General features: G+C 42.4%; 1 protein-coding gene across 1 annotated transcript in view; it reads right to left on the reverse strand.

The window, feature by feature from the left end:
* Positions 1-21531, reverse strand: part of REEP5 (receptor accessory protein 5) — a 36856-nt gene extending 15325 nt beyond the window's left edge. Inside the window, exons 1-3 of the mRNA XM_058538598.1 lie at positions 21366-21531; positions 20524-20617; positions 2263-2401 (exon numbers count right to left, since the gene is read on the reverse strand). Coding sequence (XP_058394581.1) covers positions 2263-2401; positions 20524-20617; positions 21366-21483 — 351 coding nt within the window. The 5' untranslated portion in view covers positions 21484-21531. The remainder of the gene's footprint in view (positions 1-2262; positions 2402-20523; positions 20618-21365) is intronic.
* Between the last annotated feature and the right edge of the window lie 1934 nt (positions 21532-23465).

The raw sequence follows: 23465 nt of genomic DNA on the forward strand, positions 1-23465 counted from the left end.
TCCTGTACTCTTTCCTAAGGCAGAGGTTTTGGCATAGAAGTCCTGTCCTTGCGAGGTACTGAGGAAAACAGTTAGGACTAAGCAGCCAGGGCAGTTCCTCCCCTACTCCTCCTGCTGCAACCTAGAGCCGTGAGTCACAACTTAGGAGCATCTCCTTCTAATGCTGCTTAGGGGAGCAAAGTGTGACATCTTGGCCTGAGGAGCTATTTTGTGGGGAAACAGTGATGAACTGTGGTTCCTCTGCTGCCTGGGGCTCCCCACCCTAGGACTCATCCACCCCTACCAGCCTTACTAGGACTGGCATGGATTGAGGTGTGGCCTTCCTCCAGTCCAGTGCCTGACAGAGGAGATGGTACTCCTGGAGGAAAATGAGCTTACGGGACAAAAATAACGAGGTATTTGAAAAGTACAGCCACTTCAAAAGAAAGACAACACAGTCAACTATCGATTCTATCAGCGGCAGAACTATTAGAACTGACTGACCACGAATTTTAAATTGGATTAATTGTACTAAAAGAAATAAGAGAAAATATTAGCAATATGAAATAACAAGAAAACATAGGAAAGAGCCAAGCAAAAATACGAGGCATGAAAAATATAATAATTGAGATAAAGAACACAACATATGGCATAAATAGCAGAATGGAACAACTTGAAAACTGGAAGATCAGATTCAGAAAATCTTCCAGGAAGAAGAAGGAAAATACAAATAAATAGAACAGAGAAAAAGAAAAATGCATCCATAATTACTCAGAATTAAAAATTGAGATAATATCAACATGGTGGTGGTTGGGTGAGGGAGACCAAAGAATGAAAGAGCTTCCTGTATCTGATTTCCTGTATATAAAATTTTTTTAGATTAAAAATTTAAAAGGAAAGTAAACAGAAATGTAGAAAAAGTAGGACAAATTGAAATAATGACACTAGAAAGAAATAGGTCTGAATATATAAATAAGAAAACAATTATTAGTTCCAGGGGAAATAAAAAACTGTGCAGGAACACTACATGTAGATATGTGTACTACATGGCCCAACTAAAGAGTATTTACAAAGTTATAATGTTAGTGGTGAATGTTTAACCAAAGTTATGATACAGACACCTGAGGAAGGTGGGGACATGGGAAGGCTGCATGTGTGTGGCAAGGACGAGGGAAGAAATGGAGGCAAATCTTTATCTTCCAGTGGGAATCAAGAGCTAATGCATAAAATAGAAAAATTAACACACACAGAGGTAAATGACAAAGTAATCTGCCACAAATGAAGGGACAGTGGTTGCTTTTTTAAGGAAGGAAATACAGGGAGCAGGAGGGCAGAACTGCTGTTTTTCTCCAACAATCTTACAGAACTATTTGAATCTTTAAACTATTTCATGTGTTACTTTTATTAAAACGAATACTTAAGAGTATGAAAGGAAAGAAGAGACCCCAGGATTCCTAAGGGCTGAACCACCCCTTCCAGCTTGGGAAGTCTGGCTCTGTGAACCTGAGGCACTGTTTACATCCTATGCAACTAACAGGAAGCAGGGCCTCTTCCATGGAAAACACTTGAGGAATCAACTGAAGACAGCTTGTCCCATTTAGAGAGTAAGAACCACTCTATTAAAAAGTGTGAACTTTTTCGTTCTTATTCTTCTCTAGTGCAAGGTTAAAGTTGATACAGATCCCAATAGGAGTGAGTTTCAACTTCCTACTCCTTTTCCTCACGTGGTAACCAAGGTTAGTCATCTGCCACACACAAGGTGTGGCAGGGCTGATCCCTGACTATGCACCTGCCAAAGGTATTAAAATAACTTCCTCTGAGAGCCCATTTCACATCTTCTTCCTCCAAACCTATATAAGAAATAAGTATTTTTTTCTTTCAGAAATAATGACTCCTGCTCACCACTATGAATAATCAATGGCCTGCAAAGATTTGCAATGCTTCTGCAGCAAATGTTGACAACACTACATGAAGATAGGATCTTGGCAAACTAATAGCAATGTTTGTGCTAGGTCATAGTATTTCCATCTTTTATTATTATCAAACACATCTTGAACACATAAATGCTTTGGCTGTTTCCAAGACAGCACACAAAAGAAGTGAGACACATCGAATCCTGTCTTCCTGTTTATAATCTGAGGCAGAGCCACAGATGTCCAACATTAGAGCATTTGTTCCTATTCCTTGTGTATAGGTCCTGAGATGGAGTTTATTTTAGTGGTAGGGAGCAAAGCAAAAACATGGCTGGAAGGAAACAGAGCAGTTCAGGAAAAGCCAACGTACCTTCAGCATGTAGTAGAAGGGGAACCATGACAGGAAGAGGTCAGAGAAGAATTCGGCAATGCTGAACACACCATACACTACCCAGTAGGTCAGCCACTGGGTATCATCTTCTTTGTTGGGACTCTCTATGGCTTTAATTCTGAAAGGCAATACAAGTGTATCATGCAGTAAGATCTCAATAAACGTTTTCAAACATTACACTTTCACAGCCTGCCCTCCAACACAGTGTGCACCGTGTCACTAGATGCACAAGTACAACATAAAGACAGGAAACAATGTGGAGATATCAGGACAAGCCATTATAACTACTTGTTACCCGTCTTCTGGTCACCAGAGAAACCAGCACCAGCTGGCCCTGGATCTCCACCCAGGCCCCAGGAGCTACCACCAATGACTGGCAACTAGAGTAATGCCCACTCCCAGGTGGAGTCCTCCACCAGGGACATATCAAGAACTCTCTCATAAAAATTAGACTATTGGTGGTGAGCACGATGCAGTCTATACAGAATACTGATAATAATGTACCCCTGAAATTTCACAATGTTATAAACCATTAGGACCCTCAATAAAATCATAAAAAAAGAGAATTCTTGCATGCTAACTCAGTTGTTATGCACTTTTAATAACTGAAGTACATCATGGGTGAGTAGGAATTTCCATAAAGGAACTTCTGGAACATAGTTTAGGCACCATCCAAAGTCCATAACATACTTCATAACAAACGGTAAAAACAAACATCACGGTGTCCATTTGGTTCTGACTGTCATTATGTGGTCCTCGGGCTGGGGTCTTTCCTCTCCTCATCAGTTAATAACATGACTTTATCCGTACCAACTACTGCTGAAACAAAATTCATTCTCCAAGTGAATGGAAATAAATTGAAAATAATCTTCTTTTACTTCTGAATCACAGAAATTTCTTCCAGTCCTGGGAATCCCTTCATTCTAAACCTGAATCCCATAATTTTTTTATTGTATCCTAAGGTATGTCTGGATACTTATAATGGAGCTGGACTAAAATAGTCAACTAGAAGAAATCTAAATCTTGTTTAGTCTATGAGATGGGTTAACTATTGAAAATACATTGGCTACTTGGTAAAATGGGTTCCCCGAAGCGACAGCTAGGCTGCTGAATCATGCTGAGTCATTCCCTAAAAAAGCCTCTGAGTTAATTAGAAGCAGCTTTGGGGGTGTGTGTGTGTGCATGTATGCATGCTTGAGGGTTTTAAGAAAATAACCAAGGGGGGAAAAGTTATAGCTGAAGGAGGTGACTGCTGATGGCGTAAGGAAGAGAAGAAGAAGGAGGGATGAAGTGAATACTGCTTTGAACGTCAAGACTGCCCATAGACTGGGCAAAAGTTTCTCACTTTAAACACAAGAATCACATGAAATGAATTTAAGAGAGCTGATTACAAAATAATGGCTTGTGGGGCCGGCCCCGTGGTGTAGCGGTTAAGCGCGCGCGCTCCGCTGCTGGCGGCCCGGGTTCGGATCCTGGGCATGCAACAACGCACCGCTTGTCAGGCCATGCTGTGGCGGCGTCCCACATAAAGTGGAGGAAGATCGGCATGGATATCAGCTCAGGGCCAGTCTTCCTCAGCAAAAATGAGGAGGATTGGCATGGATGTTAGCTCAGGGCTGATCTTCCTCAAAAAAAAAAATAATAATAAATAATAAAAAAATAAAAAAAAATAATGGCTTGTAACTTGTGGTGTTAGCTTTCCTCAGACAGAAGCTAGCGAATGTAATACAAGGCCAAAGAAAAAGTGTAGGCAAGTATGTTAACCAAAGAACTACCAATAGGACACCCTTTACACTAAGGTTTTTTTCCTCTGTGCTTTATTTGGTATAGAGTATGATTTGTCTATTTATATTCAAGTGAATTTTTTAAGTAATTAGTATGATAAAAATTTGTTTCTTATATAGCCATCCTGGGCAGAGGGGATACATAGTTATACTTCACTTAAGGTCTTAGTTTTGGGAGCCAAGGCAGTCCATGACTAAGCAAACACACATGATCCAGTCAGCACACATATCCACACAAATATACACTGAAATAAACGTTTCATGAAACCACTCTGATATTTTCAGTTCCATTCTACGTCATTATTTTCAAGATGTTTGTCAAGATCCACAGATTCAAAAACAGAAAAACTATCCTAGTAGTTCTAGTTCAGTGCTTCACGACATAAAAAAACAGTTCCCTAAGTTATCAGCAATATGAATTCAAAAGTTTCCGTGTTAATACCCTTGGAACACTATACAGTCACATTGAAAAGTAGAAAGAAAAGAACTCAAAATTGAACACACATGTTGATCACCATTCTGTAGAGAAACGAGGGCACAAGAAAGAAGACACGAAAAGACCACAGAGGCTCCTTGAGAGACTTCTTAAATAGAACTTCTCATATTATTGAAGCATTTAATTACTGTTTTAATTTAAAATAGCACAACGTTCATTTATTAAATGAACTGAGAAAGGCTACATGTCATAATATCATAAGCTAGTCAGAACAAGAAAGAACATAAAAGATAGTCTAACCCACTCAGTTTACAGCTGAGGAACCTAAGACTCAAAAAGGTGAGAGAAGAAAACAGCTTAAAACTGGGGTTTCCACAATGCTATTTACTTATATACTCCCTTGGCCAGGTGAGTGGACACAGGGGATTCAACAATACACTCTTCTGCCTCATACACATACTGAATCATATTTCAACTCGTGTATCAGAATGAGGATGTTATCAACCTATCAGGCTACAAAGGGGATTCAAGAAATCATAAGATGCCCTCGATGCTCTCAGGTCATTTGCAGTCCAGCCAAAATGGCAAAGGTAAAGAATGGGAGGGGTAGGAACCTAACAATTATTTAATTTAACCTATGGAATAGGTATTGTTCTCATTTTTTAGAGGAAGAAACTGAGGCTCAGGGAAGAAAAATAACATGTGCAGGGCACCCAGCTACAAACAGGAGAGACTGGATTTACACCTAAGACTGACTCCATGCTGTTTTCCTCATTAGGAGAACAACTCACCACCAGGCTGCAGAGCACTCAACAAAATGTCTGATGCTATGTGGGAATTTAAGAAATATTTATTGCATTAACATAAATACAAAAGGAGTTCATAATCTTACTTTTGGAAGGGTCCACAGAGATCTAGTCCTACACTGGACAAAATCAAGGCTCAAGAAAGGTTACACTGGTCACAGAGCAGACAGACAGGAGGAAAGGTCAGAGTGTCAACATCCAAATCCCTGGAGGACTGTTCCATCCTCCATCCTGCTTACGTGGGCGGTGGGGCTGCAGGGGAACCATCAGAAGTGAACAGGACGGTGTTCTGAATTCGTGCCCTAGTCCACTGGTTCTGCTTCTCAAACTTAGATGATGATGCACATCCACCTAGGGAACTTATTAAAACTGTACATGCCCAGGTCCTTCTTCAGACCTAGTGATTCAGACTCTCTGGCATGTAGAGCCCAGGCATGTGCTTTTAGAAAGTCATGCAGGTGGTCCTAATGTTGATTCCTAATTCAGAATCAACAGCTCAAAGTCCCAGTCTCAGCACCACCTCCGCATGTCACTTCTAGGACAGAAAATCCAAATGACTGATTTGGGTCCAACCAGCTGTAGCCAGAGGGCAGGCTACCCCTGTCCAGCAAGGAAAGAGAGGCCAAGACAGAAGAAAAGCTCAACCCTAGAGCAACTCCAAAACTGTCTCAACAGCAGCTGGTGACAATTCCACCCACGCTCTCCACAGTCCTGGGCCACTGTCTTTCCCTCTCTAGTGCCACCTCAGCCTCAAGTGGCACATGTTAGCTGCACCACAGACAGACCTTGGGCTCAGAACTACTTCCAGGAGGGACACACCGACAAAAGACAGACACCATGGTCTTACATTGCTCTCTGCAGACTCTTACTGCCGCACCCTCAAGGCTTGGCTACCTGGGCTCGGTGCTGTGGCTTCTTTGTTCTCTCCTGAGCCACCTACCATGTTGCAGAGGCAGGGCTTGGCCTCCCTCAAGCAGGTGGCAAAAGAGAAGTGAGGACTGAGTGAGCAGCAGAGACACGGCCAGGGTGCAGACGATGGCTGGCAAGACTACAGGAGCAGCAAGCAGTTCTAAACATGCACCAAGCAGGACAGAAATCGTAGGATGTTGAGCTGGAAGATATTTTACAGATGGACTAGTTCAAATTCTACATTTTACAGACAAAATAATGAAGTTCCAAGAGGAAAGAATGATACTAAAATGAATTTCAACTCAAACTGAAAGTTTATAGAAGCATGTCTTCACTCATTTTTTACGAGCAGGAATGGACTGCTGAAATACATTTTGGTGTATCCATACAATTAAATATTCTGAAGCCTTTAGAAAGGATATTAACAGGGAAAGATGTCCAAGATATAGTGTTGAGTGTAAAAAGGAGATTACTAATTTTGTGTTAAAAAAAAAAAAAAGATATATTTGTATGTGCTCACAGACCAAGAATGGCGTCCAGAAATATATCTTTCAACTGTATAAAGTTAATTTCGGGTATTGGGATTTCAGATTTTTACTTCTTTAAGGTCTTTCCAGTGAGTATGTACTACTTTTTATAACGAAAGGGAGGAAAAAAATTTCTACTTGGAAAAAAACAAAAAAAACAGGCACCAGACTTCCTATAACTACTTCCTCCTATGAGACTAGGTCTCTCTTAAGGGCTTTGTTAAAAACAAACACTGAAGTGAACATCAGACACATTCATTTAATTTCTCTCTTGAGGAAACAGCTCATGATTTTCTTACAAACAAACTTCTCCAACAATGATCAGGCACAATCTGTTATGTTTTAGAACATTAATAGGCAACACACAAAAACAGAGAGAGAAAAGTCATACAGCTCATCACATGAAACTGACTCATTCTAACTTTCTATTTAAACAAACTACCAAAAAATTATGAATTACACTGAACTATAGAGTAGCCAGGCTTTTCCCTTCATTTCTTTCCAGTGCTCATGCGGCTTTACATTATCTCACCATCCTGAACTTGCAGTTTTGTATCCTGGTTCTACCACTCACTAGATACATGTTATTCTGGGCCTTAGTTTCCTGATCTGTCAGGTAGGGATAATAAACCTCATTGTGTTGTTGTGAAAATTAAATTAGTTAACACATGTAAAGTACTTAGAAACAATAACTGGAACAGAGTAAGCACTCAATAAATATTACCTTACCCGGTAATAATTTATTATCATAGAGAGGCAAGAGATTAAAAAGAAAAGAGAGGGGCTGGCCCCATGGCATAGCGGTTAAGTGCACGCGCTCCGCTGCTGGCAGCCCGGGTTTGGATCCCGGGCACGCACTGACACACCGCTTCTCCGGCCGTGCTGAGGCCAAGTCCCACATACAGCAACTAGAAGGCTGTGCAACTATGACATACAACTATCTACTGGGGCTCTGGGGGAAAAATAAATAAAGTTTAAAAAGAAAAGAGAGCAATCAATAGTAACACTCCAGTCCTTCTGGCTAAGTAGATTGGGTAAAGGATTAATAGCATTGCTAATAAGGCTAAAAGGAGATTAGAGAATTACTCATGGATTTTAATTATACCTCACTCTCCAAATCCCAAATGCTACAAAGAGGAGAGTTAGTTGAAATCCCAAAAAACCTATTTGCAGGTCAGGGGGAACAAATTCTCTCACTGCTGAAAACATTTCCCAGGCCCAGACTGCAAAGGTGGACTGGCCAAAATTCTTTATGTATTGGACTGGTACTGGTAATGCATATAACCCACTGGCCAGTCCTCATCCAGACCAGCGGGCCCCAGTGACTGGTACTGGGTGCCTCCACCCTTGCTGGCCCATCTCTTTGTTCACACCTTTGCTGCTGTTATCTAAAAGCAAGAACAGGAATCAGGAATGGCCAAAGGATCGCATTAAAGATGTGAAGAAAACAAACGCTGAGCAGAGATAGTCCTGGGCTAGTACTCTCCCTCCCAAATTAGGAGTTGTCATTCAGAGAACGTAAGATATTCCCTGACCCATGGACAGGACTAAGCTGAAAATCCCCTAAGTATTTTATTAGAAAGAAAGCATGTAAAGTAGGGACAGTTGATGGGTTTCATAATTTTGTGAGGCCCAGCATTAAGGGAGGCAGCAATCTTGCTAACCTTGGGGCACCCAGCACAGGGAAAGCCAGAAGAGACAGTGGATCGCTAACACACTGGCCCTGGAATATCAGCCTCAGACTTATTATGTTAGCTAATTCAAGGTCTTTATTGCTTAGGCCACTGTCAATGGCTGCAGCTGACTGAATCTTGATTAAAAAGGTGAGTGGCACCACCGAAAGCTTTCCAAGCCAAGCTTAAGTTAGATATTTAGACCATGGTCAGAAACAGCTATGCTTCCCTCACTGAGGTTTCATCTAACAATTAAATTTTTCAAAATGTTTACAGTTAATGCTCCCTTGGGGGGACAGGAAAGAGATAATCCTCCACACTATTTTTAAAATTATTTTAGACACAACACATCCATCTGGGAAAACATCCACTTTTACATTCTCTTAATTCAGATTCACGATCTTTGTAAGCAAAATAGATAAAAATGCTTTTCTATACATGAATTGTACAACCCATTTATATTTCTGTTTTGAATTCTTGTCTTTTTAGGACAAAGTCCATATTTATTATTTGTAGCATGTAACAGCATTCAGAAGTTTAAGCAATTAACAATACAAAAAATATGTCAAATACTATGCTACTCAACTTCTATCTAATATTTACTATTGTAAATACGCTAGTGTTACATCATTAAGAAATTAAAACTGGCAAATAGGAAAAGCAGATATGGTGGGGGAAGCCACATTGTCTATGTCTGAGATATTTCTGTCATAGTTTCAATTATTGAGATTTTCTTCTTTCATCAATGACAACTTCAGTTACGTTGTATCGTTGGGATGATGTTACATTTTCTTACTTAAATGTAGTTATAAATTAACTATAACTCTTTCAGACTCAAAGGTTATTCCTGGTTAATGGATATTTCAACACCTTCACTCAAATCATTAAATTGACAAATGTCATTCCCTCCATTAGAATGGAGTATATATGTGTATATATTTATGTATTATACACACATATGTAGACAATGAAGAGTAAGTATAAGATAGATGACAAATCCAAAAAGCTCACTTATAAGTTTTGCAAGTATTCATTCCTACATCCTATATTGCAAATGATACACTTTAAAGGTAGCTTCTAACAGGAAATAAGATTGTCTGGCTTAATCTTCTTTACTTTGTTATAATTTTTCTTAAGATAAAAAAGGAAATGAAAAAAGTAAATAAGATTATTTGCCATCAGTACAAACCGAAAACTTGACTGGCTTTACTTTCTCCATTGAAGTCTTAGCGGTGGGGTGAAGCGACTGTCTAAGTAATTCACCAGAGACCACCAGTGAAGCGGCACACAGATGCAGGACGTACATACCCAGCACTGACAATGCACCTGACTCTGTCCTTAAGCCCTGGGCCAAAACGAGGATTCTCAAGGACCCAAAATCAACAGTCGACAAAAGTTCTGCTCCTAATTAAGCAGCACATGTGTGCTTGGGGAGGGGTCCCATGAAGGGGGGTTATGGAGGCGGACTTATGGGAAACTGGAAATCTCCATGGGAACAAAACAAAGTGAAAATAGATTTAGGGGCTGCCCGGTGGCACAGTCTGAACACAGGTTGAGTTCACGTGCTCTCTTTGGTGGCCCAGGGTTCGCCGGTTCGGATCCTGGGCACCGACCCAGTCACCGCTCATCAAGCCATGCTGAGGCAGCGTCCCATATAGAAGAGCTACAACCCTACAACTCTGATACACAACTATGTACTGAGGCTTTGGGGAGAAAAGAAAAAAGAGGAAGATTGGCAATAGATATTTGCCAATTAACAGATAGCACAGGGCCAATCCTCCTCCTCAAAAAAAAAAAAGAGTTAAAAAAATGGATTTAATATTAAAAAACTGTTAGTTAAAATTATACCCAGTGCTTGGGAACATGTATACATGTCCCAAAACAGAAGAAAACCACTAGCCATATCACATATTTACAACTTAGAAGAACAAAACTTTACTGTACTTCATTGCTCTTGGAATAATGATGCTGCTGATATAAACACAGGGAAATGATAAGACAAGGAACAAGAAAGAGTTAAGTGGAAAAATAAATGACAGAAAATACTACCTAGGAGTTTATGGGCCGACCCCGTGGCTTAGCGGTTAAGAGCGCGCGCTCCGCTGCTGGCAGCCCGGGTTCAGATCCCGGGCGCACACCGACGCACTGCTTCTCCGGCCATGCTGAGGCTGCATCCCACATACAGCAACTAGAAGGATGTGCAGCTATGACATACAACTATCTACTGGGGCTTTGGGGGAAAAAATAAATAAATAAAATTATATAAAAAAAAAAAGAAAATACTACCTAGGAGTTTAAAAGTCCAATGACACAGAGTTAGAGAACCATGACTAGGATTAAGTCAGTTTTCCTCTTTGTATGTTAATAAAACTAACCACCCTTAATTAAGCACTTACTGAATGCTTGATTCTGTGCTAAGTGTTTGAGGTATATTATTCCCCCCTTTTACATATGAGAAAACCGAGTTTTATAAAAGTTAAGCTATTTGCCCAAAGGTTAATACAGCTAGTAACTATCAGGTCCATGTCCATATGCTTCCGATTACTCAACCAAAGAAACTCAGGTACATATTACCTATACTGTACATGGTTCATATGTAACTTAGTCACTACAATTCACACTAGCCAAATGACATAAAATTAAGAAACATTATGTCTTCAAAGCATTGGCTTTACTACGGAAAGCAGTTGTACCCATCTACAGGATTTTAATTTTAATGAGTCGATTATATTACCAGACTGACAGTGCATCAAAAAAAAGCAGTTAATAAAAAAAACCTATAATGATAAAAGCTTTGAGATGTGCTGTTGGTAAAGAACAGAAAGGTCCATTTGCTTTGTTTTATTTCTAAGGTAGTAACTTATGTTTAACAGCAAATATTCCAGAGTTCAAGGTAGATGCTTTGAAGCTTGAACATGAATAATACAGACCATAATGTTTAGAATCTTTTTTGAGGGCCGGCCCCGTGGCTTAGCGGTTAAGTGTCAGCGCTCCACTACTGGTGGCCCGGGTTCAGATCTCAGGCGCACACCGACGCACCGCTTCTCCGGCCATGCTGAGGCCACGTCCCACATACAGCAACTAGAAGGATGTACAACTATGACATACAACTATCTACTGGGGCTTTGGGGAAGAAAAAAAGGAGGAGGATTGGCAATAGATGTTAGCTCAGAGCCAGTCTTCCTCAGCAAAAAGAGGAGGATTGGCATGGATGTTAGTTCAGGGCTGATCTTCCTCACCAAAAAAATAAATAAATAAAAGAATCTTTTTTGATACAGCAGACACATAACGTGACTATCCAAAGCGCCCACTATGCATGGGACTGCTTTGGGCTGTATTTATCAGAGTGTGGTGTAGCAACTCCTGATAGCGCAAAATGGTTTTCCTACATCCTACTACCTTTGTTTAGGTGTCTGCCATTGCAAATATTATTTGACACATACAGTGTGTCAAATTAGAAGGAAAAAAATCACACATTTTAAGACATAAACACTAGTTTGTTTCCTTGCCAATAAGGAAAAGATTTTTCTCCTTCATGGAAAAAAGGAAGGTCAGAAACTATGGGTGCTCAGAAAGTTACACTTGTTTTCCACCGCAGAGTAGGTGTGCTTTCAAAGCAAGAGGACCAACAGAGCAAGAGAGGCTAATGAAAGAAAACGTAACATACAATAAAACCAATTTGCTTATTTACTGTTTATATCATCCCCGACCCTCCTCCCCCACCCAAAAAAGATATAAGATAGCTGGTGGCAAATATACTTCTTAAATATATAGAAACTATCTTCTAAGATGACTATAACAAGAACAGTGTAAAAACATACCATGCTCCTTTTCTCTTTAAGATAGTGTTCTCCTATAGTATAAAATGACCGACTTCATGAAATGCATAATAACAATAAGCTAAATTCACAAGCAAATACATTTTAAGATGAGTCTATAAAATATCTCTAATGGAGACTGAATAATAAGGAAAATAAAAGCAGTCGTTCAGTGTTCAAACATTTTGGTGTCTAATTTCTAATCTTAGTAACCAGCTGTCCACCATTTTGGTTTCTAATGCAAAATGGAAGATTTGGTCAAGCTCCAATATAAACCATGTGGAATGCTGATAGTGCAGGCCAAGGGAGTCACCTACACCTGGCTTGGCCCCAACAGACTTGTGACCCGAGTCAAGTAAGTTCAGTCTGTGGCCTTGGTTTCCAAATCTGTTAAAGGCAGCTATCACCCCAGCAGCTTGATCTCTAAGACCTCTCCTAGCTAACATTTAATAACTCAAAACTGAATGCATGAAACTATTTGATAGATAGATGGTTTAAAAAGATGAATGCCTGAAGCAATAAAACAGCAGATGCGAATCCTCCTGGGACAACCCTTTGTCAACAAAATTGATGGCTCTGTAAATATATCTATGTCAAGTATGATATCATGAAGTTTAATTTAAGCTTAAGTACCCTCACAATCTAGACAGGAACAACCTAAATTGACCTGTCCCAGACAAAAGAGGGCCACACCAAGATACAGACAACCGTGTAGTTACAATGACCTCTGACATGTAAGTGATCCCTTCACCAGATCACCCGGCCTAACTATCAGAAGCAGCAGGATATATATAGTCGAGGCCATGTGACTGAGAGGGACCGGTGATAAGCTCTACTCCCAGGAACCACAAGAGTGAGCAAGTGATAGAATGAAGTCAGAGGAGGTTTCTACAGCCCCTACTTACATTTCAACTGCTACAAAAAGTAATTTCATTAGCAATTTTTGAAACTGTTTTTAAACTTCTGCTACATTAATTCACTGTTCCTCAAAATTAATTAATTGGTAATGTTATTGATAGCCACTAAACACCTTAAAATGTCCCATACATATTTATACCTGTTTTAAATACCATATGAGGAGATTAAGTTGAAAACTAGGTCCTCATTCACAGTCAGTCCTGAAAAAGAGAAGAACTCCAGGACAGGGGGGAGATGAAGGCAGCTCATAAGAAGGACAAATAGACCAAACCTCTAGGTCCTTCATAAAGAGAGAAAAAAAGGTTCATTAAGGTTTATAGGGAACATTCCAGAACAGAGTATAGTCAGCCCTCTGCTTCTGCAGGTTCCCATGCATGGATTCAACCAACTGGGGATGAAAAGGCCTATGACGGTTGCATCTGTACTAAATATGTACAGACATTTTTCCTTGTTATCATTCCCTAAACAATGCAGTATAACAACTATTTACATATCATTTACATTGTGTTAGGTATTATAAGTAATCTAGAGATGATTTAAAGCCTATGGGAGGTTGTGCGTAGGTTATATGCAAATACTACACCATTTAATACAAGGAACTTGAGCACCCCCAGATTTTGGTATGGGCGGGGTGTCCTGGAACCAAACAGCCACAGACACCAGGGACGACAGTATTAGGAATGGGATTTCCCTCCACAACTGCGTTAGAGCCCAGAAACTAGATTATGAATAAATAATTTAAATCATTCATCTTATTTGTAACTCAAAACTTTCTTTTCACAGACAAGGGGGAAAAAAACTAAAATGCTGGCTGTATTTCTCTACAAAAATAGTCACAAATTGTTATAAGGATATTTTATTACTTTTTCTCCACAACTCCATCTTAAAATAGTTCAGCAATATTAGCAGTAATACCAAGTGAAAACAAAACCAGTAAAAAGCTGACAAAGGTAAAATGCTTAAATGTTTAAGATTTCTGTGCTACCTAAGGCAAAATTTACAGAAAGTCAGTTATATTTTTGAGCCAAGTGCACAGCTGGCCAGAACATTTGCTTGTGCTTCACATACCCAGAGAAGTGAAGCATGGGCCCGCGCTGCTCTGCTCTTAAGAATTCTACAAAGAACATACAGTTGCAGAGAGAAAAGCTAGGGTAATAGGAACATAAGCAGCTTAACAGAAAATGTATCTGCTCCCAAGTTCTCACGAATAAAAAAGAAAAAAAATAACATAATTACAAGTTCTCAAAAAAAACATAAGAAAACAAACACACCCCTTACTAATGAGGCTAAGAAGAGAACCACAAACACACATCCTCCAGCACCATTAGGGAACCTGGCTCTGCTTCGGAAACAGAAAGTAGTTCACAGCTGTCAGTCACACCAGTGCGACTTTCTCAAACTCTCCTCTGGGTGATGCACCTCTGTTCAGGAGTCTGCCATTGCAATTCCTAAACAAGTACTTTTCAATCCTTTTTAATTTATGTTCCCTCACTTTATCTGCTGTGCATCATTAGCTAAGAAGATGCTATAGTTTTTACTTGTGGTTAATTGTATGATAACTCTTATAACTGTATAATAACTCTGTAGTTATTTTGATCGTGTTTTTTCCAAATTATCCCCCTCACAATCCTCTTTCTGACCTCACAAGGGTCATCCCCAAACATCTCTCCCTTGAGATTCATTGCTTCCTAACATCCAACTAAAGGCAAGGCTGCATTCCCGCAGGAATCCCAATTCAGTGTGCCATCTTCAGATGGGCTTGTACTGGGAAAACAGAGGAAGTCTCTGCAAATAACTATTTATAATTGCTGCCGTCAGAAATTAATGCTACACAACATGTAATAAGACAAAGAAATTGTTCCTAATACATTCTAACTCATGTTCACAAACCACTGCAAATGACCACGTGTGCAGATATGTGATTTGGGATGGCAGTACCTTGAGAGAGGAACAATACAGTGCAGGAAGGTAATGTATTGAGTGTCAAACTGATAAAAGAAAAAGTTAACATCAACAGTTCAATTTTCATCTCTGCCTAGAGGTATGGCATGTATCTGCGGGACATTCAAAGAGCCACATGGGAAGTAATATAAAAGTTAAAAACGTGGACTTTGGAGCCAGACTCCCCAGGTTTAAAAACCAGTTTCACCATCGACTAGTTGTGCGACCCTGATCAAGTTACTTCTCTTTCTCTGTTTGCTCACCTGTAAAACGGGAACAATCATAGTACTTCCACTGTAGGGTTGTCATGAGGATTAAAGGAGCTATATTTGTAAAGCACTCATATAGGGATATACGAGTGTCTACTAAAGGGCTGCACAGGTGTTCAGCAGCCACGCAAAGAGCTAACAGCAGTAACGTTCTCTGTAGCAGTAGTAAAAGTTTAAAATGGGTTGGTGAGGACACAGAGAAGATAAAATGACACATCACTGAAGTGGGCAGGAGATTTCAAAAGTGTTACCAAACATTAGGTTAAATATAGACACCAAAATGCTGGACTCTAAACATCTTTAATCTTTCCTACTTTGTTACTAAGATACATCTAAATGCGCTTTCACATTTCTGTGCAGTAACTGAGGGTCCAGACCAACTCTGGCCTCTGTGTGACGTTGAGAAACACACTCTCTCTCTCCTTGGATCATCTGAAAACTAAAGGAATCAGACTACATGTTTGATCTCTAAGGTCCAACTCTCATAGTCCCAGGAAGGTGGCAGCCTGATCCTTAAGAAAAATAGGAAATAAAAAGAGGAAAATTCATGGGCATTTTTATAAAATTTTAAACAAAAACGTTGCTGAGTAGGACAAAACCAAACCATCCTTTTTTCCTTTCTCTGCAGAGCAAAAATAAAATAGAAAATAAAGTCATCAGATTTTCCCTCATAACTCCATTTGAACAAAGACGCAGGGACAGGCCCACTGGGAGGGGGTTACCTTAGGTTTTAGGCAGTCGATTTTGCGTATGAAGGTGCAGCGCAGCACGTGCTCCAGAGGGGTCTCTCAGAAAGACTCTCATTTGTGCAAGGCCCTTAAGAGCAGGGCTGCACGAGAAAGGAAGGGCCACATACTGTGTGATCCCATTTACATGAAACATCCAGAATAGGCAAATCCATAGAGACAGAAAGCAGACTGGTGGTTTCTGGGGACCAGGGCATAGGAGAAATGGGGAGTGACTGCTAATGGGTACAGGGTTTCCTTTTGGGGTGATGAAAATGTTTTGGAATTAGTGGTGATGGTTGCACAACTTTATGAATATACTAACCACTGAACTGTACACTTTAAAAGGGTTGCATGTGAATTATATCTCAGCAAAAAGGGAAGGGGGCAGGTCTACCTTAATAATGGAGCTTCCTATTATAATCCGGTAGTCTGACTTCTCTTATCAGGAATAGAGAGAAGTAAAGAAAGTAAAGTAATTCTGCCGACAGCTTTTGATAATGAGAAGGCTGGAATCAGATTTCAAATTGCCTAGACAGGGTGGCCAAAAAGTCTAGAAACATACAGGGAGAGGATTAAAGGCTCTGCTCTCAAAGAGCTCAAAGGGAAATTACGCACACAGAGAATGAGTAACTATTTTTAAGAAAGAAGAAAACAAGAGTAATTACTTTTAATAATAAAAATAAGGCACTGGTTGCCCTCCCTGAGCACTGGCCCGGCCTTCAGCTGTCTGTGTGCTCCAATCTGCCAGGACCTGACCTGCAGCCAGGGGCCCTAAGCCCCACCCACAGGTTTCCCAAGGTGGTGAGTCAGAAGAAAAGCTAGGAAGCCACAAGCTTTTCCAAATGTCACTTCCACACCCTGCAGCCTCTGGGCCCATCGCTGACCGTTCCGCACAATCTGCGGGCCCCTCTCTGTGATAGCCCAAGGAGAGGAAACAGCAGGTGCAAAAGCTGAAAAGTGAGGAAAGAAGGGGTTGGCAACAGTTTGGCAGGATCGTCAAGTCCTTCCAGGGGTCACAGCAGCCAGAATGACCTTAAAATGTAAATCGCATCATGTCACCCCCTATTTAAAACCCATCCAAGGCTATCAGAAAACATGCAAACTCCCTACAACCACCTGGAATAAAATGCACACCAGCCACACGTGATGGCACCATCACCACTCCCTCACCGCTCTGCCCTCTGACAGCACTTCCAATGCACCAGTTCCTCCAACAGCCTTGGCACCTGCTGCCCCAGGGCCTGGCACATGCTGCTGCTTCTGCCTGGCTCTGCTCTTGGCTGGCCTATTCTCATTTCTCAGGTCTTAACTCAAATAGGAACTCAGATAAATATCTAAAGAGGGTCCTTCCCGTTATTCTCTACCCTGCTGATTGTCTCTGGATACCACCCTCTGTCACTGCCCTACTACTTACTGCAGTTTACCCTGGTAGACCGTTCATTCTAAGAGGATGGAGAGCATGTCTACCTTAGGCCCTAATGTATCTGAAGTGCTGCCTGGCACATGGCTGCCATTTGATTTTTGCTAAATAGATGAACCTGTATTTTTAAAAATAACTCTGGCTGGGGAGCACATGGAGAGTTACAAGAGGCAAGGAGAACAATTAATGTGAAGGTGATCATAAACCACACTTTAAGTAACACTGATTTAGGTACTACTAATACCACCATCTTCAAGGACTTTCTGACAATTACACAATCACATTCGGTAAGCAATGAACAGACTTGATTAGACTAATGGAACACTGATTGTCTGAATGTTTACTAACCAGGGGTCTGTATGCTTTATATTGTGCACACAATCCCATGTCTCCTTGAACCTCCTTCACAAAGCAGAGGCCAGGTAGGCTTCTGGACTGTTCCCAGAGTCAGCAGCCATTTTTTCCTTTCTTTCACCCCATCTTCAAGGGTACAAAGCAGAGGTTACTGCTGCTGCTCTACACCAGGGCTTCTCAACATTGCCTGCACGTTAGAATCCTTTAAAAACTGTAAAAGATCAAGAGCCTTTAAAAATCCCAAAACTCAGGCCAGACCCCAGACCAATTACATCAGAATCTCTAGGGGTGCAACCCAGGCATCAGTACTTTTTAAGGCTCTTCAGATAATTCCAGTGGGCAGCCAAGGCTGAGAACACGATTTTACGGACATGTCCAAGCACCCACAGAAACCACTTAACTCCCTTATGGTCATTATTTTAAAGGTAAAAGAGTTGAGTCTACCAAAAGGAAGCATCCTATGAATAAATACTAATCTAAAGATACTCATTAATTATTTCCTGAATTTTTGCCTAAATCATTAAATTCCCTTTATTAGAGTTTTAATACTTTTCCAACTCCTATTAAGGTGTACTACAAACGTCACTTTCCTTCAGAATATTCAAATAGAAAAGAAAATAAGGGGTATATATTTGGTAAATAGAATAATTCTAAAATGTGTAAAAACCACTTACCTGAACTACTCAGAAATATGACTGTGTCTACCATTTCACAGATTTCCTACCAATAGACAGGAACATTTAGCTTCTTGTAAGTAAAAAGAGCCAGTAACATTCAACTGACTATGTAAAAAATGAATGAAAGAATGACTACAAAAAATGATAAAGCCGAAATTGGCTGGCTTGAAATTACTTTAAAATATGACTAAAAAAATGGCCCCTGCTAGAATTAATCCACTTCAGGTCAAGGAGAAGCATATTCGAGTTCTATCCACATCTTCAGTCACATCCATGAATCTACACATCCCACCTAGAAATAGACTTTTACCTTTCTAAAGCCCACACCCATGATCTAATCACACCAACAGAGAAGGTTATGTTTCTCAAGATTTTGTACCAATGGCACCGATGTGGGAAAAAAAGGTTTTTAGGCTATTCAGTATTTTAAAATCCATATTCCTCACTAGTTCAATATAATTCAAGCAGCAAGGCAGTTACCAAACCACCACACAAGATTTGTTCTGAATGTGATCAATAATACCCAGAGCACAAAACTGAAAAATGCTTCAAAATTTTTCTTTTTGAAGGAACTCCTGCAAGTAGAATACATACATAAACAGAAGAAAAGTAAAAGTAAAGAAGTGAACTACTCAGTGATTTTGTCTATTATCACAGACACAGTGATGTACAAGCCAGCCTGAATCAGGGCTGCCTACAAACTTTCTATGTATACTATTTATCAGTAGATTATGTTTTACGGAAAACTGCTATTCTTATACCTTTTTCACTGATCTGAAAGCCAAACCAGTTTTCCTGGTCTGCTTCAGCATCTTTTGGTATACATACGAAACCTGCATGGTGCTTCAGCAGGTAATGCCGGAGAGGGTAAAGCTCTTCTCTGCCTGAAGACTAAGGATCTCTAAATTCATGAGCAAGCAGTGTCCTATATGCACCTTCTAGAGCGCCACTAAGTGACCATACCACACTAATACAGTAACTACTACTTACATAATTTCAATTTAATTGTTCAAATCAGAACTAACTTCTAAAACCCATTTCCTCCTTTCTAGTCATACATTAAATTCTAGCCTGGCCAATGATAGACACAAGATGTAATAATGTGTTATCTGTGTCACAGGATCCCAGCTGAAAATTTTTTCTTCTATTTTTATCCCTATGGTTGAGGAAACGTGCAAAGACCAATTCAACGAAAGTAAAACCCACTGGCTTTCTTGGGAAGAGCTGTAGAATAAAACAAAATTCAATTGTGGGGAAAAATAATTCCTACTTGAATGAATGGAAAAATGAAATTGTAGAATATTTCCAAAACACACTGTAGAGTAAAAACCACCTCAACTAATAATAAATTCAGATCCTAATCTGATACGATTCATTTTTAATTTAATTTAATTATATAAATGAGTCATTTATATAACCAAGGAGCTAGATCAGGGATGAATTTTGTAAGGTTTGTTTTCGTTTTGACATTAGGATAAGTGTTTTCCATTGCCTGTAATAAGCGGCAAACCTTTTTAAAATCAAGACGACAAAATTCTCCTCAGTGCCTGAATTAATATTAATTCAGAATTAAGGAAGTCCTAATTGATGAGATTTTACTATGTACATAAATGTAAGGTAAAGTACACATTAAAATAATTATTGGGGAAAAGGAACCAGTTCTCTGTACCCGTTTAGATCTCCCCCCCAGTAAAGGTCGGACGACTTGACTGTAACACTTTCCATATGCGCATCCATTAGAAGATACACACACACCCCGCCAGTATGATCTGAGGACATATGCATTTCAGCTAGTCATCAGGAGATCAGGCATCAAGTTAATGCTCTAAAGGCTGTGTAACCTTAAGCAGTCAGTTATTACCCTCTGGTGCTTTGACTGCTCTCTCCCAGGAAATGGGGCTATACAGTAACTAGGGCGGTCCTGGATGGGGGAAGGGGAGTCAAGAGCAGGAAAGGCCGGTTGCAGGGTGAGCCACTTACGAGACGTAGGCTGGGTAGCCGAATCCTATCAGGTTGCACAGGAGAGAGGCTCCATAACCGAACACCAGGTACAAAGCCACCAGCCCGATGACACCTGGAGACACGAGGTGAGAAGTGGGTCAGGTGGCACGAGGGGCTCGAGCCATGCAGCCCCCGCCCACACCGCAAGGCTCGGTCTGTAGTAGGCGATCCAGAAAAACAAACCACACGAAGGTTCGGCCTACGCCTTCGCGGGGCTTGGCCTCGGGTCTGGGGATCCCGCACCTTTGTGCCCTTCCTTCCGCCCTCGCTCCCGCAGAGGGCCCCCGCCGTGCCGCGCCCCAGCCCGGGACACCCCGCTCCACAGAGGGTCTGGAGGCCCAGACTCCCGCGCCGGCCCGCAGCCCCCACCCCTCCCCAGGGGACACCTCTTCCCGGTGCGGAGCTCCACGGAGGATCTGGCTAGGACCGCGTACCTCCGCCACCGTGCCCGCAGCCTCCCGCGGGGGGCCCCGCCGCTCCGCGCCAACCCTGCGCACAGCCACGGGGACACGGCGCTAGGCCGCGGGGACAGACACGTCAGCGCCGGCTCTTCCCCGCTCCCCGCGCCCCGGGCGCTCCGCCACCTGGCCGCGGGCACAGGCCGGCGCCCCCCGAGCCCGGGCCTCCCCGGCAGGGTCTCCGGCCCCTGGCCTTTCCGGGCGGCCAGTTTGGTCCTCGAGGATGCCGCTCGCCTCTGTCTGTCACCGACACCGCCTGCCCCGAACCCTCTCCCGGTTGCTTCCCCAGCAGCTGGTGCAGCAGCTGCTCCCCGGCCCGGGCAAGCGGCGGCGACCCCCGGCGGGCCGCGGCCCCGCACCCACCGAGCGCGATGTAGCGCCGGTTCACGCCGGTCTTGGCTTCGATCTTGGCCAAGAGGTCGGTCATGCAGTTCTTCTGGTGCAGGAACTCGTCGAACCTCTGCCTCATGGCTGCAGACATGGCGGGGACCGTCGCGCCGCCGCCCGGGGCTGCTCTTACTGCCGGCTGCCCGCAGCGCTGGCGGGCGGGGCGGGGCGGGGCCCGCGGAGCGTCCAGCGTCCCTCCCCCCGCGGCCCCTCGCCCCGCCCCGCCGCGTGCCGCCCCCGCGCGCGCTCCGCCTCGGGCGCCAAGCCCCGGGCGGCGGCTCGGCCTGCCGGTCTCCCGGGCGCTCCGGGGTGGCCGGAACTGCAGCGGCTCCCGGCGGGGCGACGTGCCCCCGGTCTGTGAACGGCCTTAATCCACTGCGGGTAAAAAGGAGGCGATGACGCTTGTGAGCTCCTTTCGTAGATCGGACTCGTGCAAAAGGCAGTGTGGAAAGGAGGAGGCGCCCTTGTTGCTCCCACCTGCAGTGTAGTGGGACTGGTTTGATATACCTACACTGCTGTGCTAACCCTGCTAAGGCGTTTTAAATCTAGAAATTGTCATCTACGACCATCCTGAAAAGAACTCTTTGGTTGCAGACCTGCTTTCTCCTTCGTTGCCAGAACTCGGCATAGTTTTTCTCGCCTACAGATAATAGTCTTTTTGAAAAGACCCTTGAAGAAACCTAGCACACCCTTCTCTGGGGGACACCTTTTCCAAGACAGTACTGCACGACTTAAACCTTTTCATGGTGGACTTACGTTTGCTTGATGTCTGATATTGCGGAAACGTTTTCAACCCCCCGCGGCGGAGACAGAAGCCTGCACTTGCCGGCAAAGCAAAATTACCTTGAAGGAGATAATTCCAAGCCTTAGGGCAGGACCTCACTTTGCTTCCTTCAGAATGTAGTGCTCATGCTCTTCCAACACCTAAACCTAGGTTCATGTTATTTCTCACTCGTGTTATTTCAGGAAACTCTTTCTGAAATTATTCTGACTCCTGTGGTCTACACACTGCTGCGGTTGTCCTTGTTGCTTAAGCTTCAAAGGCTCCCCTTTACTCACAGGCTAGAGCTCCAGTTCCCTAGCATAGCATTCACTGACCTCGCACACAAACTGGCCCCCGCGTTGTCTTTGTCCTACACAACCCTTCCCCTCTTTCAAATTGACTTAACTACGGTACTGCCTTCCATTTCCGCAAAAAATTATCTTGCCCACTCTAGCTTTTTCCTTTTGTGATAATTCTTCCTCTTTTCTTCCCCAGAGCTTCTTAGCTCCATTCTCAGCACTCCCACCACTATGCAGCCAAATCAGCGAACAGATTAAAACAAAAAATTAATGGGATTGTTGTGATAGCCTCCCCACTGAGCTGTCCATTTCTGTCTTTCCACACCTACAGTCGATTCTCAATGTGGCAGCCAATTAGATCTTTTTAAAATGTGGGTCCGGTTGTGTTGTCTTTTTGCTCTTAACCCTCCAGTGGCTTCCTGGCTCCCTAAAGAGTGGCCTCAAGGTCACAGGCGACGTGGTGCATCCCTCTCCCTTTTAATTTCATCTCCTACTGCCTGCCTCCTTGCTGTGCCTCAAACAAGCTGAGCACCTTTTTGCCCCCCTCGGGGCTCCCCCCTGCCCCCTAGCCTTTCACTTTTCTTCTGTCTCATTGGTTCTCAACCAGGAGGGATTTGGTGCCCCACAGGACATGTGGCAATGTCTGGAGACATCTTCAGTTGTCAGGCAGATGGTCACAACTGGGGTAGTAGGTGTTACCCACTCCTAGCATCTAGCGGGTAGAGGCTAGGGATGCTGCTAAGCATTCTACCATGCACAGGACAGCCCCCACAGCAAAGAATTATCCAGCCCCAGATGTCGATAGTGCTGAGGTGGAGAAACCCTCCTCTACCTAAAAAGCTCTTTCCCCAGACAACCACTTAATGTTTTCTCCCATTTTTCAGGTCTTTGCTCAAATGGCACTTGTGTGAGGCCCTCTTTGACCCCAAATTACATCCCCCAATGCTCTCTAGCCTCTGTCTTGCTGTATTTTTCTCTATAGAACTTATTACTGTCTGACATTCTGTATAATAG

The sequence above is a fragment of the Diceros bicornis genome, chromosome 1 (genome assembly GCF_020826845.1).
Source record: "Diceros bicornis minor isolate mBicDic1 chromosome 1, mDicBic1.mat.cur, whole genome shotgun sequence".
Taxonomy (NCBI): Eukaryota; Metazoa; Chordata; class Mammalia; order Perissodactyla; family Rhinocerotidae; genus Diceros; species Diceros bicornis.